The sequence below is a fragment of the Triturus cristatus genome, chromosome 4_2 (assembly GCF_964204655.1).
Source record: "Triturus cristatus chromosome 4_2, aTriCri1.1, whole genome shotgun sequence".
Taxonomy (NCBI): domain Eukaryota; kingdom Metazoa; phylum Chordata; class Amphibia; order Caudata; family Salamandridae; genus Triturus; species Triturus cristatus.
The window spans coordinates 30,325,142-30,341,177 of record NC_140586.1 but is presented as its reverse complement, the minus strand read 5'-3'; the positions used below and the strand labels follow the sequence as shown (position 1 = coordinate 30,341,177).

The 16,036-nt window shown below is 45.8% G+C and overlaps 1 protein-coding gene across 3 annotated transcripts in view; it reads right to left on the bottom strand.

Annotated features, from left to right (window-relative positions):
• Positions 1–2,776: 2,776 nt before the first annotated feature.
• The window catches only part of RAB5B (RAB5B, member RAS oncogene family), a 154,678-nt gene continuing 141,418 nt past the window's right edge, over positions 2,777–16,036 (bottom strand). For all 3 annotated transcript variants that reach the window (XM_085600276.1, XM_085600277.1, XM_085600278.1), the window contains one exon: positions 2,777–8,800. In XM_085600276.1, coding sequence (XP_085456402.1) covers positions 8,685–8,800 — 116 coding nt within the window. In that variant the 3' untranslated portion in view covers positions 2,777–8,684. The remainder of the gene's footprint in view (positions 8,801–16,036) is intronic.

Sequence of the window (16,036 nt, the reverse complement as noted above, 5' to 3'; positions counted from 1 at the left end):
TCCTCCTGCACGGGGGTCTGTGTGGAGATCAACCCCGTGGTAGTGGGCATCCCTATGGAGTAGCGGGTTAAAGCCCAGGTCTGGAAGGGTAAAGATCGTCCTGTGGGACGTTCGGGACGTTGTAGTCGTCCCATGGGTCTGGGGAGCCTGTAGGAGTAGGGTCACCTATTGGTTGGTCATCCGCTCCGTCACCTGTGTCGTAGCTAATGCCATCCTCATCTGGAGATGGTGTGGGAGAATGATGAGGTGGGGAGGAGGAGGAGGAGGAGGTGAAGGAATCCTCAAATGGGAGGTGGCAAAGTCTCTCTTTTTTGGTGGTGGAGCTGGTGCAGGCTTGTCCAGTGGTCTTTTTCTGGTGCGAAGCGTCAAATGCTCAGTCTTTGGATCCTTTACGAGGGTTTTTTGGTAAGGATCGGGTCGAAACAGTTGATCTGTAGGGGACAGATCCTTCGGTGCCGATGGTGTCGGAGCCGTGGGTTTTTTAGGCGTCGATTCGGCACTGGTTCTTTGTTTGGAACCGTGGGGTTTAGAAATGTCTTTCGTCTTCCTCGGTTCCAAGGTGGGTTTCGGCTCCGAGGCTTGGGAGTCGAGGCTCTTCGGTTTCTTGCTCGGCTCCAAGGATGTTATCGGTGCCGAGGAGCAGGTGCCAGTCTTCGGCGCAGAGTGCTTCGGTGTCTAGCTCGGCACGGACGAGGAAAGGGGTGTTTTCTTTTTCGGTGCCGGTGTCGTTGAGAGTTGTTCGGCACCGGGGGTAGGCTGGCTCGAGCCCAAGTCGCCTGAAGGCTTGGTGGGCTTCTTAACTGGGCCCAAAAGCGAGGTATGGGAAGCAGTCTCTCGATGTATACCTAGGCCCGAAGGCGTGACCGAAGCCTTTTTCAATGGCGTAGAGGGGGGTTTGGGGTCGGGGTCGACGCCTGTACTCACGCCCCTCTGTGCCTGAGTGTTGTCCTCAACGTCGGAGTCGTCGGCTTCAGAGGCGCCGACGAGGCCTTCTTCGGTGTGCTGTTGTTCCGGAACATCGACACCTTCTTCGAAGATGTCGTCGGGGATCGAAGTAGACGAGTGAGCCATAGTTCTCCTTGCTAGTCGGTCCTGAATCGTCTTCTTCGATCGGAAGGAGGCACAAGCTGGACAGTCCCTTGCCTCGTGCTCTGGAGAGAGGCAGAGGTTGCACACCTCATGTAGATCGGTGTGGGGAAACTTCGAGCCACATCGAGGACACTTTTTAAATGGCGTCCTTTCCATCAGCCAGGACATGAGACCCAGGTAGGCCTGAAGCCCTACGTCGATAACCGGAATCGAAGACTTCGATCGTTGAGTCGCGTCGAGTGTGGAGAAGGCGATCGAGACAATACCGTCAAACGCGGAAGGATTGCGCGCCGAACAAAAAAACTGGAATGGTTCCGAACTGGAGCGCGAACAACACATCTGAGCCCGATGGTGGAAAAAAACATTCTGAGGATGGAGCCGAAGCCCACGCGCAATATGATCCAAAGGAGGAGTCACATACCTCGTGACTTCCAAAGACTTTCCAAGAGAAAAACAACTGCAACATCCGGGCGCAATATAAATATAAATATATATATATATATATATATATATATATGTGCATTACACTTTTAAAGTCAGCAAGGCAGAAGATAAAACGCCAATCTTCCAAGATGAAGTGCATGGTCCTGAACATGATATGGAGAACCCTCAACGGAGCGAAGACCTATTACCTGCAATACGAGAACCTACACGGAGTGATACAGCTACTTCAATCCTTTTGCTGTTAAATGGAAGCACTATGATAATAATATCTTTCCTATGGCCTTAATGCATTGAAAAAAAGAGATCCTGGAAAGGGGCTTGGGTAGTGGTGCGCACTATTTCCCCCTCTTCAGTACAAGATGGTATCTGTCAGCAGGGTTTTTGTCAACCAGTAACTATGAAACAAGCAGGCCTATCTTTCACACTATAGCATCAGTATCTTCAATGCTGATCACTTAGTTTATATTGACTCAAGACTTGAAGAACCTGTGATGAGCTCAAGATTTCAAAGTAGGTGCCGTTTTGTTTCCTTAGACTTCAGGACAGTGCTCCTCCTGTTTAAAGGCAAACACCGACTGTTTGGGGGCAAACAACCCCGATGGGAAGTATTGTGTCTTAACTTAGGAGAGCAGAGCTGTGCAATCTGAACAGCTGCTCCAGACTGCATGCACCAAGTAACAAGGGTCCTCTATGCTCCCCACATGTTCAATGTTTTTTTCTTTAATCCTTTAACAGATCAAGTTTGCTAAGCGCTCATGCTTAACATATTTTGACTACAGGACCGTGATCTTAAAGCGCATTGAGACTGCGTCATAGCATATCAAAGATGTAAAAGCAAATCTGGAGAAAGGTCTCATTTAACTTTGGGTAATGAACTCCGATCAAATAATATATGAGAATTCCGCCAGGGTTTTTAATGTGGCAGTGGAGCATTTGGTAGAGCAAACAAGCATTGGCAGCGCAGCCGTGGAAGTGACACGGCCGCGAAAGTAAGTGATCGCGCGCTGCGAGCGATGCGCTTAATGAGCATGATGAGGAAAGCCAGACGGCGCCTCTGCTCTTATGCGCACGCCCACGTGCGTAACCGCAAGCTTAAGGTCAGCAAAAGTGTGTGGGAGCATATTCTGAAGCCCACTTACTAAAAGTCTCGCCAGCGTAGCGCGTGAGCTGGCTCAGGCGAGACCTAAAAAGTACCCTAAACACACATGCAAACCCCGCCACAGAACCAAAAAAAACACTGCAGTCAAAGGCAAGTTCATTTAATATCTGTTCTTTCAGTTGGATTTACTTACATTAAATACATTGGAAGGTCTGCTGCAGAACTCCAGAATCTCATGATTGTTATTAATGCAAAGGTGGTGTTCTCTCAAAGCAAATACAAATGCAATGGTTCCATCTTTAAAAAAAACAAAGTACTGTACCCCAATTTGGTCCAGGTCTTCACACATACTGGCAACATAATGTTGGCAACTGGGAGAGAACTGTACACATACAGACAACAGTTGCTCTAAACCAGTTCTACAGCTTCATGGCCTGCTAAAGGACAGTTCATTCACCCCCATAGGCCATAATCCACTAATAAGGCCTTCAAGTTGTCTGTGCGTCAGCTGCATGATTACCTGTTTAAAGGAGTGGGGATTAATCTTTCAAAAAGGTTATTTGTGTGCATAACTTGTCAAAGTTTCCCTTTGCTCCAGACTGAAGTTATTCTTGACTCCATGGCATCTGAGTCATTTAACTTAGCTGCCCATGTATGGTTACTATTCCGAATTGTTAAGTAAGCTGGACACAGCAGGAAAACTAACCTAGACACTGTGCATAATCAAGAACAAGGAATTTGGAATGGACTGAAACTGCAGTGTTTCTGCTAGTGCTCTTTGAGTGGAGACAACATCGATCTGCTCAACCAGGAACATTCTTTAAAAGGATGTCAATAACCATAGTTTGCTTTAAGGAACCCAAGCGAAGGCCAATGTTAGAAAATGTGCGCACACTATTGCTCCCTGTCTTTGAATAAAGGCAGCCTGACTTCTGCTTTCCTAAGTCAGTCTATGGTACAAACAGGAATTGTTCAGGAGCACCCACTCTTGGGACAACAAATGAGACAAGGCATGGACACTGAACATAGAATTCTTTCCCGACCGTAACAGTGCGTTCACATTTAGGCAATCCCATATCAAAAAGTCTTTCCAACTGTAGAAATCTCCCTTAAATAGGACCCTAGCTTTGTTGCTGCACTGGGATCCTGAGCATCTATTTTCGCAACGATAAATATTTTTGCTCATCAGACCTGGTTGGAGCTCTCACATGCGCAAACCAAAGTAAGGGCTCCTCAGTTTCTCTCCTACCTGTTAAGTCAGGCTTTTAAGAGCCTGGAATAAAATAATAAGACTGCTGAGGTAATAATATTTTCTGAGTACAAGCTGGGCTGGCAGATGAATTATTATACTATACTTGGGATGCAAACCAACATAGTACTGTACACTGGGGCTGAACTTTAGCAGCTCAATAACCCTCGATAAATACCTGCTACAACACCACATCTAGGCTCAACTTATGCTACTCTGTGCTCGGTGTGCCTCTAATATCCTCCACCATTTCCTAGTGACCCCCTCACAGCATGTGCAGATTGGTCTTCCAGTTCTCCCTGCTAGCACCCACAGCTCTGTGCACTTAAGCTTAACTAAGGCAGCTTTGGTCACCTAGGGCGTGAAGTACCTTAGGAACTCGCTATGATAAAAAACAGACTCCAAGGTCTAAACTTTGCTATGCTGTGAGACTAAGGATGCCCTCAGTTGAAAGGTTGCCAAGGCGTCAGGACACCAAGGGACAAAAATGGATGAAGGATATAGAACGGCCATACACAGGCTTCTGAGGGTCACAACAGTACAGGAATGACATATGAAGTAAAGGTGCCGGCCTGCGCAGTCCAATACAGACACCAGAAGCCAAAGCGTCACAATCGGAGGGGTTCACTCCAGGTGTAGAGTCAAACACCAAGACCTGTTCAGTGCCAGAAGGCTTTGTAGGGAACAACGATAGCTGAAATAATCCTAAGGGTGAACCATTCATACATAGAACTCTTGATACAAAGGGACACAATCCTATAAATGACAGCTTTTCTCCTGTGTGCCAATAAGGTGAGAGGTTACACTTGGCATGTGATAGGTGCCCCAATCCCATTCCAGCCTTGTACAAAGTGTGAGAAGCCCCACAGTCCTCAGAGAATATTTCACAGCTACCTTTTAGAATCTGTGTTAGTAAAAAAATAATTGGATAAGAATAAACACGTATGGCAGAGTCGAGACGAAGCACGATGGGATGGTTGTACCCAATCAATGAATGAACTTACAAGTGCACAAGAGTAAAAATGACAGCTAAAATATCCATTAACGGGCAATATGTTGGTGATTATACAAACTATAGTGTAATGCAGTACTGCACGGTTGATATCTCATATTATTTAAGCAAAGGTTCTTGATACGAGCTTCAGCCAATAATACCCATTGAAAAATGGTCTGTAAATCCAGGGCGGGAAACCTTCACCATAGGGTTATCAAAGAGGTGGCGTACTGACACAGTAAAGGACAACAGTAAGCAAGAGGCACTCTGACCTGCTTGTATGCCAAGAGAAAGCTAGCTTTTACAAAGAGCCAATGCTGGGCAGAAATGGAGAACGTTATGAACAGTTATGGTAAAGCAGATCAGGATGTCCACATATAAGGGCCAGATTTAAAATTCGAGCCCAGCAACCGTACTCCAACAGACTGCATCATAACCAGGAATGGCTGGCTCAAGAACATGACATTTGTTGAAGTGCAATGTGGGGGAAAGGTGCTGTTGATACCCATACCCCACTCTCCACGTCGGAAACAGATCTAAGTCAGAAGAGAGCTCATCTCATTCTCCCTCACTGCTTTGCCCAAAACTACCATTTTGCCCTCCACTCCTACATCAACGTATTCAAGGTGAAACTGCGACAGACTACAGCCTGTTCGGATACTACTTATGAATTCCATTTAAAGAGGGAGGAATCAGTTCTGCCATCTATTGACCAAAAAGAGTACAAGTATGCAAACAGCAGCTTGCTGCAATTTGCATCAGAGCGAATTATTCTCTGAGACACGCACACACACACCCCTACACGCCACCACACAAGAACAAAGCCGGCCATGCACGCAACCACACATTGCAATTTACACCGGAGGAGGAAAGTACACACCTACCACCTGCAAAATAGAGCAAGCCAGGGTACTGAAATTTGCACTAGAGAGAGGAGCAGTGTACTTTCTCCTAAACGAGAACATCTACCACCCACAGAAAAGTGTCAGTCTGCACAGGATCACATTTTATAGTTTACAAAGGATGGAGGAGCATCACGCGCATTTACTCTCACCCTCTCTCTACCCCTACTATCCCAAAAAAAGGAGACAGGTCTACACACAACCTCAGACGTCCATTTACACTGAAAGGGTAGACGCAAGCACCTACATATACACTCCCACCATCCATAAATAGTCTGGACGCACAGAGCGGTAGACCATATACAAAGGCGGGATGGTCGAAGTGTGCACTGATACACCGTCCATCCCTTACAACACAGTTTGTTAGTACAGTACATCTTACTGCCATTTATGCAGGACAGGGGAGCACTCAAGAAGAAGATACTACTAACATGGGGCACACTGTGATACACTGCCTCAGAATTGCACTTACACAGTAAGGTTGGAGGTAGTGTGCACACATTCGCTGTCTCAGACTGCCATTTAAACAGGAAGGGTACACTAGTTATGCCTACCTCCCACACAGGTAATGCAACCTGGCTGCCCACTACCACACAGGAGTAGGGAGCAGTGTACTCACACCAACACAAAGTATATCACCAGGCACCACGCAATTTCAGACTGCCATTTATATAGGGGGAGAGCAGTTTGAGAACACAAACAGAAGCCACCCACCCCTTACGTTCCACAAAATGCAGGCAGGGTGTACACTCCACTCCCAGTCTGCAATTTGTGTACAAGGAGAGAGCAGTGCACAAGCACTCGCAGACCATGCATGGGCACATGCACACATTGGAAATCCATTTTCACATAAGGGTGGGGAAAAAAATGTGCATGGGCTCGCATTCATGCACACATTTTTCTAAGACTCCACCCTGGGTCTCAAACCTAACCCGAGCGGAGGTCCACTGCAATGCACATACAAGCATAATTGTCAAACTACATTCATTTACAATGGTAAATTAAATTCTATGTTTACAGAGCTGCCAGGGAAGGCATATATAATATAGAAAAGATAGACAAGGTCAGAAGATGTGCAAGAATTTACCTTCTAGTTAACAACTGACAGTAACTTAACAGTCTTCCTGTCCAACAATCACCTCTCACAAAACATCTCAAATTGAAGAGGCCACTGGCCATTAATGCCAAGGAACTCTTGATCTGACCAAGGCCTGGAGTCTTAAATCCCATACACAACACTTGTGCTCTTTCTGAAGGACACACTATGTAAATAATGTTATGGGAGTATTTTAGACAAAGGGAGAGGTGGATGGCTTATCCCTTGGGGGGGAAAAAAAGATCAAAAACAAACACCACAGCAGGCACTTCTTGATAAAATACCACAGAAATAGACAAACATTTGATCACAGAAAATCAGTTTACAGTTCGACACGCCTGCAAATAAGGGCAGTAACTCGCCCTCTGCTGCCAATACCTCTTTCCACGTCTTACAGAACTAATAATGGTTACTGCTTTAACACACCTAAGGTATAAAGTGCAGCTAGGAGTCAGATGGAAATTATGTGGTTACACCTCAGGGGGGCGGATTTGTGAGCGTTAACTCCTTTTACAGGAAGCAAAACTATGCATGAACTGTGCATCAAATGGTGGAAGACTAATGTGACCTAAATAACGTGCTAAACTGGAAGGAAATGGGTTGCATGAAAACATTGCCATAGGACAGTAGGAGCATGTGTGGAGCAGAAACCAAGAAAATGAGTGTTGCTATCCCGCCAATCTTAAAGTTGGTTTAATTAAATTCCAAGGACAGAATGAACATGCAAATTCCTGCTGCTCAAAAACAAACAATGGGAGATTAAAGTTTAAGCTTTCCAAAGAGCACTGGTGGCCTGGTACCCCACAGGATACAGCCTCGTTGACTAACCCAGAAGACAAGGTGGTTTTTCACGGACACAGAGCAGCAATGATACCAGGTCTGGACAGAGGGGGCATAAACTGCCCCTAGAAACACAAGTTTGTTCTGGAAAATAAATCGAGGTCCTCAGGTGCTTACAGCACGAGAGTTTATGGAGAGGCAGGAAACGATTATTCCGTGGCCACTGGACAACAACCGTATAAAAAAAACACATTCTTTCAGGCCCTATGAGTACAAGGCTGCTGAAGACTGCTGAGCCATCCCGCTAAAGCAAAGTAAAGAAGAGACACTTGGCGTTCATGACAAGTCCCACTGTCCAGCGCCACAACCCCGGCCCCCCGCATCCCTCTCACTGTATTCCTTCTGGACCTCCAGCTGAAGAGTGGGGTCGAGACACAGACACTGGCATTCCAGCAAAGGCAAAAATGAAATGTTAACTGCGTGATCCACAGGAGCAGAGAGAACACCCAATTTTTTTGCAGGTTGCAAAAGGAAAGAAAAGGTATAGAAGTAGGAGGAATATGTCTCCCTCCTAAATAAGTTTCCTAGATAAACGTAAGAGGGCAGTTGTTGTGAAGACCTTAACACCTACATACTTGATCTTGCGGTTAACAAAAGCAGGGGGAGTTAGGTTGCTTGGGAGTGAGGGGGCACTTGGAAATATATTCCTGCATATTAGGATAGGTAGCAGAGGAAAGTGTATAGTTAGAATGTCTGTGGCTATAGTACAAAGTGTAAAGTTTTTGGAAGAGTTTGTCTTTTCCAATCTCGCCATATAGGTTGCAGGGAAGGGGGGTGTTTTTGTTTCTGACAAGCGTTAAAAAGTGCAAGTTACGGAGCTCTCGGCCAGGGGGTGGAGGGAGTTCATTATGGGCATCCGGTTCTTGCCCCCGTGTGCTGCTGTTACTGGAGGGAAGGTGAACGTGGAAGGTCTTTTGCATTGAAGGGGATGGAGATGTTTCTCTTATCTCGCCCTCTCCCAGGATCCACTCTCAGTTGCTGCAGCATTGACTCTTGTTCTGCTGGGACTGCTCATGAAGATCCACACCCCGGTTCCTGCCCGCCGGCCCACTCGCACTCTGCGGTTCGCTTTTTGGCAGCTTCTTTGCTGGAGGAGACAATCATTGACACACATCAGTGGACAGAATTACAGCCATAAGATTGCACAGTTTCAGAGACATCAAATGGGGGAGCTCAACATCAGCACTTCCTATGCGTACCCTTTCTTTTCACTCCAACCAAAGCCTAGAAATAAAATAAAGTAAATCAGAATGTTAAAGTTTGCAGATTGATATAGCGCGGCTTATCACCCATGAGGGTATCCAGGCGCGGTCCATGGGCATAGGGAGCTTAAGTGATTCTCCCAGAATCACAGGTTTTGAGCAGACGCCGAGACTCAAGCCCAGATCCCCGGCTCCTCAGTCAACTGCTCTGCCCACTGCGCCACATCCTCTCCCTATCAACAAAAAACACTGAAAAGTTTTTCCAGGCGTTCTAAATACTACTTTCTGTTGAGAGATTTGCAAAAATTCTCATGCACATTAACAGCAAACTGGGGTGCTGACACATCATCTAAGTAAAATGGACGACAGACACTGACAGCGGGTCATTGATGCACAGGGATCCAAATGCCCATTTGTAACAGGCCAACCTTACCATACTTCAAAGGAAGTCTGTGGTGTAGTTCCAAAAACAACAAAGGCCATTACTTACTTGTGAGACAGGGAGGACGGCAAGAGCTAAGAATACATTAACTGTGGCATGGAAGACTGCAAGAAAGAAAGATGTGCGAGCACTACACCAATGGTTCTTAACCTGTGGTGAAAGGACCCGTGGGGGTCCGGGGAGGTTTACTCAGGGGAACATCATATGTTTTATACAATTAAATATTAAAATTAATAACATGTATACAAATAAAGAAGCAAAATTCAAAGTTGTAAACCCCTTTCTAGGTCTGATAGCGAATTAAAGGATATTTTTCAATAGTCTCACATTTGTTTGGTGTATTCTTATTTTTGTGCATTTTAACGTTACAATTATAGAAATAGCTTTGTCCAAGCTTCCCTGGCTTTCAACAAAGTTTCTGTGGGGGTCCTCCAAATCCATTAAATATTCAGTGGGGGTCCACATAAATCAAAAGGATGAGAACGACTGGACTACGCCATTTCTCTAGCATTCACAAGCTAGCCCTGCCATCTGAAAACAGAGAAATCAATCAGGTGGCATACACACTAAAAGGAAGGAAGAGAGCTGAACACCAAGCTCTACAACCTTACTCTGGCAGAATCTGAAATCCACGCTTTAAGAACTTAGCCTAACCAAGCAGAATGCCCCTCAATCCATGGGAAATAAATCTCTCATCTATTTCTGCCACTTAAGCTATTATGTCACTTAGGTTTGCACCAACAATTTGTTTTTGTTGGTCTTTAAATCACTGCAGGCAACCCCTCTACTCCACCACAAGTGTCCGACCCCCCCTGCTGTAGAATCCAAAGCCAGCCATTAGCTGGGGCATTAATAGCTTATAACTGACGTCACCATGCGTCATAATATCCTTCTCAATCCAAATAACAGACTAACATATCCACCACTCAAATTAATTTCATATTTCACTATACTAATTCACCATTAAACCTTTAAGGTTTCTGGAGTAGCATGCTACTCGCCAAAAAAGAGCTTTGACGCCTCGTCAGCAGTAGTAAGCACTAGATAAATGCAATTACAATACGGATACGATACAATAATAACACTACCTATCCTCAACACACAGATCAAAACTTCAGTTTTGGATGTTCTTCCGGAGCCAACCAGGAGATGGCAGATTAACACCAAGAATATTAATCTAGAATCGTTCATGCCGCAAAAAACGTGAATCTGGGAGCATGCCCTGCTGTCTACAGTTACTGAAACACATTTTCCACCCTCACTGCATCACACGGTTTTCGCACTATAGTGTAGTAAGGGAGATAGTTCAGCACTTGGTGTGGCAGCACCCATAACTGGCATTCTCTGATGTGGCTCTCCTGGGCCCAACTGCTGCCCTGAAGCACAGGCAGTCAGTCCACTTTTACCTCCTCCATCTCTGCAACTTTCTGCCCCAAGAGTCTCTCTTTTTCGACCACTGCTGCATCCCTACCACCATCTTCTTTGTCCCCTTCACCACCCACTACACTTTTGTACACAGCTGCCAAGGTTTCGGTGTGCACGTGTGACATTTGCCCGATTTCAATGTATTTGTGTGTGACATTTCAATATCTTAGGTGTGACACTGAGCGACCGGTTATCATAAGTAGAACAAGGTACAGAAGTTCATAAATGAGGGGAACTTTAGAAATTACCCCACATTTTTGCAATGGAATAGTTGTAAATGTCCTTAAAACAACACTCATGTTCCTGAACTGCCTATGCAAGTGGCACATCACGTTGTGTCCTTTCCTTAGCCTCTCAGGTATCCCTATTTGATGCCACCAAGGATGAGATGAAAACAAGTTACTTACCTGTAACTACAGTTATCCAGTATTGGTATCTTTCATAGATTCACATGCCTGAATCATTCCCTGTCGCCGAGAAGGGAGTCCCGCGGTAAAATACAAAAAGTAGTGCCATAAGTAATAAATAGGCCAAAAGAGGCCAAAGGCTATATCTTAGTAGCCTATGTCCTTACAGGAAAAGGACTAAAAGTCAGCTCCAACCAATCAGCACCCTTTAGAACACTTCCAACAGAAGCAGTTCTCCGCACAAGTGGTAAGTAAATACCCCTAAAATCACTAAGAACTGGTTCCACGGGGAGGAGGGTGGGTGCATGGGAATCTATGAAAGATACCAATACTGGATAACTGTAGTTACAGGTAAGTAACTTGTTTTCTTATCCAGTATTGGGGTATCTTTCATAGATTCACATGCCTGAATCAGAATAGCAAGCAGTTTCCCAATTGTACTGTCGTTTGCGGATGGTGGGAGAAATGTAGTTTAAAACTACCAATATACATCGACAATCTTGAAACATTGCAATGACAAAGCATAAAAGCAATAATCATACAGTGAATATCAGCATAAGAAACGTACAAGCTGATAAACATAGGAGCATGAACACTGTAAGCAATGCAACAGTAAAGAAAGCTACTAAAAGACAAGCATTAAAGAAATAAGAATCTGACCTTAGTGAAAGATGACGTAACACAGCTTGTCCAACTGCTGCATCCTCCTATTGTGCAGATTGGAGGCAGCAATGTGTTGTGAACGTGTGGACATTCTTCCATGTCGCAGCACGGCATATCTTGTCCAATGTAACTCATGCGAACAAAGCTGTGGATGCAGCGACAGTTCTGGTGGAGTGCGCTTTAGCTTTCAACTTGAGAGGTTTGTTGGCTTTTTCGTGGCAGAATTGAATGGCAGATGCGACCCATCTGGCTATTGTGGCTTTGTAACAGCCGTTCCCTGTTTTCCTTGACCGTAGGTCACTAACGGTTGATCCGTCTTTCTAATATCCTTAGTCCTTTGAAGATAAAACTTCAAACCCCTTTTTACATCCAATGAATGTAATGTCCTTTAAGCTGGACTGGGTGGATTTGGGAAGAAAGTTTGTAGCAATACCGGTTCATTCAAGTGAAATTGCGTGGGAACCTTTGGAATGAACTTGGGATTCGTCAGCAGAATTACATACTTCTGAGTAAAACTCAAGAATGACAGGTTTGTTTAAATGGAATTGTGAAGGAACCTTAGGGCTGAATCTGGGATTCAATTATCTAGAGAATAACCATTTATTTAAAAAAAAAAAAGAAGAAAAGGATGTTTTATAGTTAACGTTTGAATTCACTAACCCTCCTGTTTAATGTTTGGGCGAGTAGAAGAGCCACTCTACTTGCCAGGTATTAGATGTCAGCCCTATAGATTCGTTCAAAGGGCTGCTTCACCAACTGCGACAGGACTATATTTAAGTGCCACTCAGGAGGTGAAGCCTTAACAGGTGGAGAAATGCGAAACAAGCCTTTCAGGAATTGCTGTACAATTCTGGTAGAACAAAGAGACAGACGTTTAGGGGAGCGTCTATATCGAGAGATAGCTGCTAGATGAACACTAATTGAAGAATATACTAGTCCTGATTTTGCAAAGGTATGGTAAGATTTGCTCTGAAGCAGAGATACATGGATGCACGTTGTTTTGATGGTACCAGAGACAGAATTGCTTACATCTCAGTCTAAGTCTTGTAGGTGCCATCCGCACAAGACCTGGCAATAATGTCTTTATACTCCTGCGTAATAGTCAAATCCTTAAATTGAAAGAATTCAGGAGCCACGCATGAAAATAGTGGGGGCTATCAAGCTGAGAGGACCCTGCTCCGCTTTTCTTTTGCTAAGAACCTTATGTATTAAAGGTATCAGGGGAAAAATTACACCGAGATACTAGACTATGTGTCAAAAAGTTTTCCTTCATGATCCTGGATGTGGATGACAAGTTGCATTGAATTGGCATTTGCAGGTTTCGTTTGTTGCAAAGAAATCTAGAGCCAGTTTGTCCCAGAACGATTTGGTGCCGACCAATCAAACTTTATTCGTGGAGGCCGCTTCATTGCATGCTGGTGGTGGTATTGCCCATGCGAACTAACACCGAAGACTCTGCGATCATTGGCAGGATAACTTGGAGACAGAGTTGGATGGATTTGAGCTGCAGGCGATCGATATGCATGCTCTTTTGGAGCGGAGACCATTTCCCTTGAATTTGTAGGGTCGGTAGATGACTACCCCAACTCTCCAGGGTGGCACCTATAGTCATTACGAAGTGAGGAATTTAGGGTAAGAACGTGAGGCCCTCTAATAGGCGAGAGATCTGGGACCACCAGTCTAGAGTTTATCATGCATGTGCAAAGATCACCAGGCCCCTGAATGATTTTTTAGATTGCATCTATTGTTTTGTAGCTGTACCTGTAAGAGTCTAATTTCCAGGTGCGCAAGAAGGGATCATATTGATAGCTGAGGACATGATGTCCAGAAGCTAATTGATCCAACGCACTGATCTTTTTTTTTTTTGAGAACCAGTTCCTACAACTTTAGTTGCCTGGCTTAGGATAGAAAGTCTTTTGTCTTGGACAGTATCAAGTGTTGCGGCCTAGGAACAGAATCTTCTGGAATGAATGAGTTGATGATCTTAGATAATTCACAAGGGGACCTAGTTTAACTTTAAGCAAGCTTCTGTGACTGTGGGCAATTAAAATGGTCTTTGGTACGTTAATCAACCAATTGCCGAGGTAGGGGAATACCAGATTGTGAGAAGTTGGCCTGGTATATGCTGCTCACTAATTCTAGTGATCACCTTGTACCATGCCAAACAACCCTTATGGTGGTGGTTGAAGTCAACCTTGATAGACCAGCTATCCTAGTGGTAGCGTGGACAGTGCAGTCTGCAGGCTAAACTCTTGAGGGCATGTGAAGCCAGCTGTTTTACCATATGTAACCTCCTTGAATACCAAATGAAAGGACACCACACAGATATATATTCAAAATATATATGCATTTATTTACTTTAAAGTATCCCCTATACTCTTTATGAGCACAGAAGCACATTCGTTAAAACAAGGCATTGTTTAAATATACAAAAGTTGCACAATTATGGATGGGCCAGGTGGCCAGCTAAACCATATACTAAAATAGTGGTATAAGTACCACCAATAGAAAGGAAGGAAGGCCTAGGGCCTTGGGAATCGCTGGGACGACAAGGAGCTAACTGTAGTTAGGGACCAGGAGGCCCACAGGATGCGTGTGCAGTGTGAAAAGTTACACGCGTCCACCTATTGATTTCAATGGGTGCGTGAAAGTCACAAAGTTAAAGAAAAGGAAACCTTCCGGATGGACTAGAACCTAGCAACTTGAAACCTAGACACTAGAGAGGTTTCTCTACACAGGAGCACCGGAGTGCCAGCGTTACCTCACCCACAGGAAGCGGGTGCATAGGTGTCAAAGTACGTCGGGTTTCGTCGTGCAGGTCTATGGAGCCTGAAGATGAAGATGCTGCAGGCGGCCAGGCAGGAAGAGTTCGGGTGGATCCAAGGGTGGATCTGAAGAGTAGACGACCTGTAAGCAGAGGGGACAGTGTTCAAAGTCACTAGCCAGTGACCGGCGTGGAACCAGGAAGGAACCAGGCGATGTCGGGTGCCAACAGGTGAAGAAGGGAAGCTTGTCTCCGCAGCCACGTGGAAGTGAAGGGATCGACGACGACCAGGAGTCACTCACGAGCTGTCCCACGAAGGCTCTAGCTGATGGCAGTGTCAGCTTCTCGATTGGAGCAAACAGGCCTTGGCTAATGCAAGCCACGCAGGAGTCGATAAAAGCTTGGTGCTCTAACCAGCAAGGTCAGAGGGGCTGCTCCTTTTCACAGGAGCAAGGGCCAGTCTGGAGCAACCAGACCAGCGGTGTTATTCATAGATTTCGTCGCCAAGATGGCCACTAGCCAACGGGTCAGTAACCGGGTTGACGCGTCGAGTGGCAAAAAGCAAAAGGGCCCCATGCAGATCTCGTGGATGCTGGAGGGCTGGTCTTTGGTACAAATGCTGCTCGGTGGTGGGGTTCTCAGGGCCCAAAGCACAGCGTTGAGGATGCCTCAGGTGCTGCGCAGTCAGCTTCTCGTGGACGTTCCAAGATGGCCGGTCCCACGTCTCTCGGTGCCTCCACGGGTCTCTTCTTTGCAGGGACTGTGGATCTGGCTCAGAGATGTCTGGGAGTCTGGGTCTTGTCGGGCTCTGGGCTCGGTCTCCGGCGGGAGGCGGCGGCAAAGCAGTCGTCGAGTTGCTGGATGGTGCCTGTATTCACAGGGTGGTCACTCCTTGGCCACAAGGGAGATTCTCTTCAGTCTTCTGTGCAGCAGAACGTCGAAGTCCAGTAGTAGTAGTTCTTAAAGTCGAGTTCAGGATGATCTGAAGTCTTGGGACACAGCTCCTACTCTTATTCCAAATCTAGGGGCCGGATTACCTGCTAGGTCCCTCCTCTGGGTGGGACCAGGAAGGGGGGTGGTTACACCCCCTTTCCTTTGTCCAGTTTCGCGCCAGGACTGGGGCTGGAGAAGCCCAGCTCCAGTTTGAACTGGCATATGCACAGGGACACCTTGTGTGCCCCAGGCATGTCTCAATCTATTCAGCCCTCCCTAACCCACTACACAACATCCTGTCTGGGGTGGTGCTAGCACCTCCCCTGGCAGGAAACCCTTTGTCCAAACCTCCCAAGCTGGAAGGACTCCCAGCAGCAGGAGGGCAGACTTGTGTCTGTGGTGGCAGCATCCATTTTGTGATGCTGTGGCTCGGTTTAACTTTACCCGGGTTTCAGGTTAGGTACATGTCGTGTCCCTCTAGAAGGGT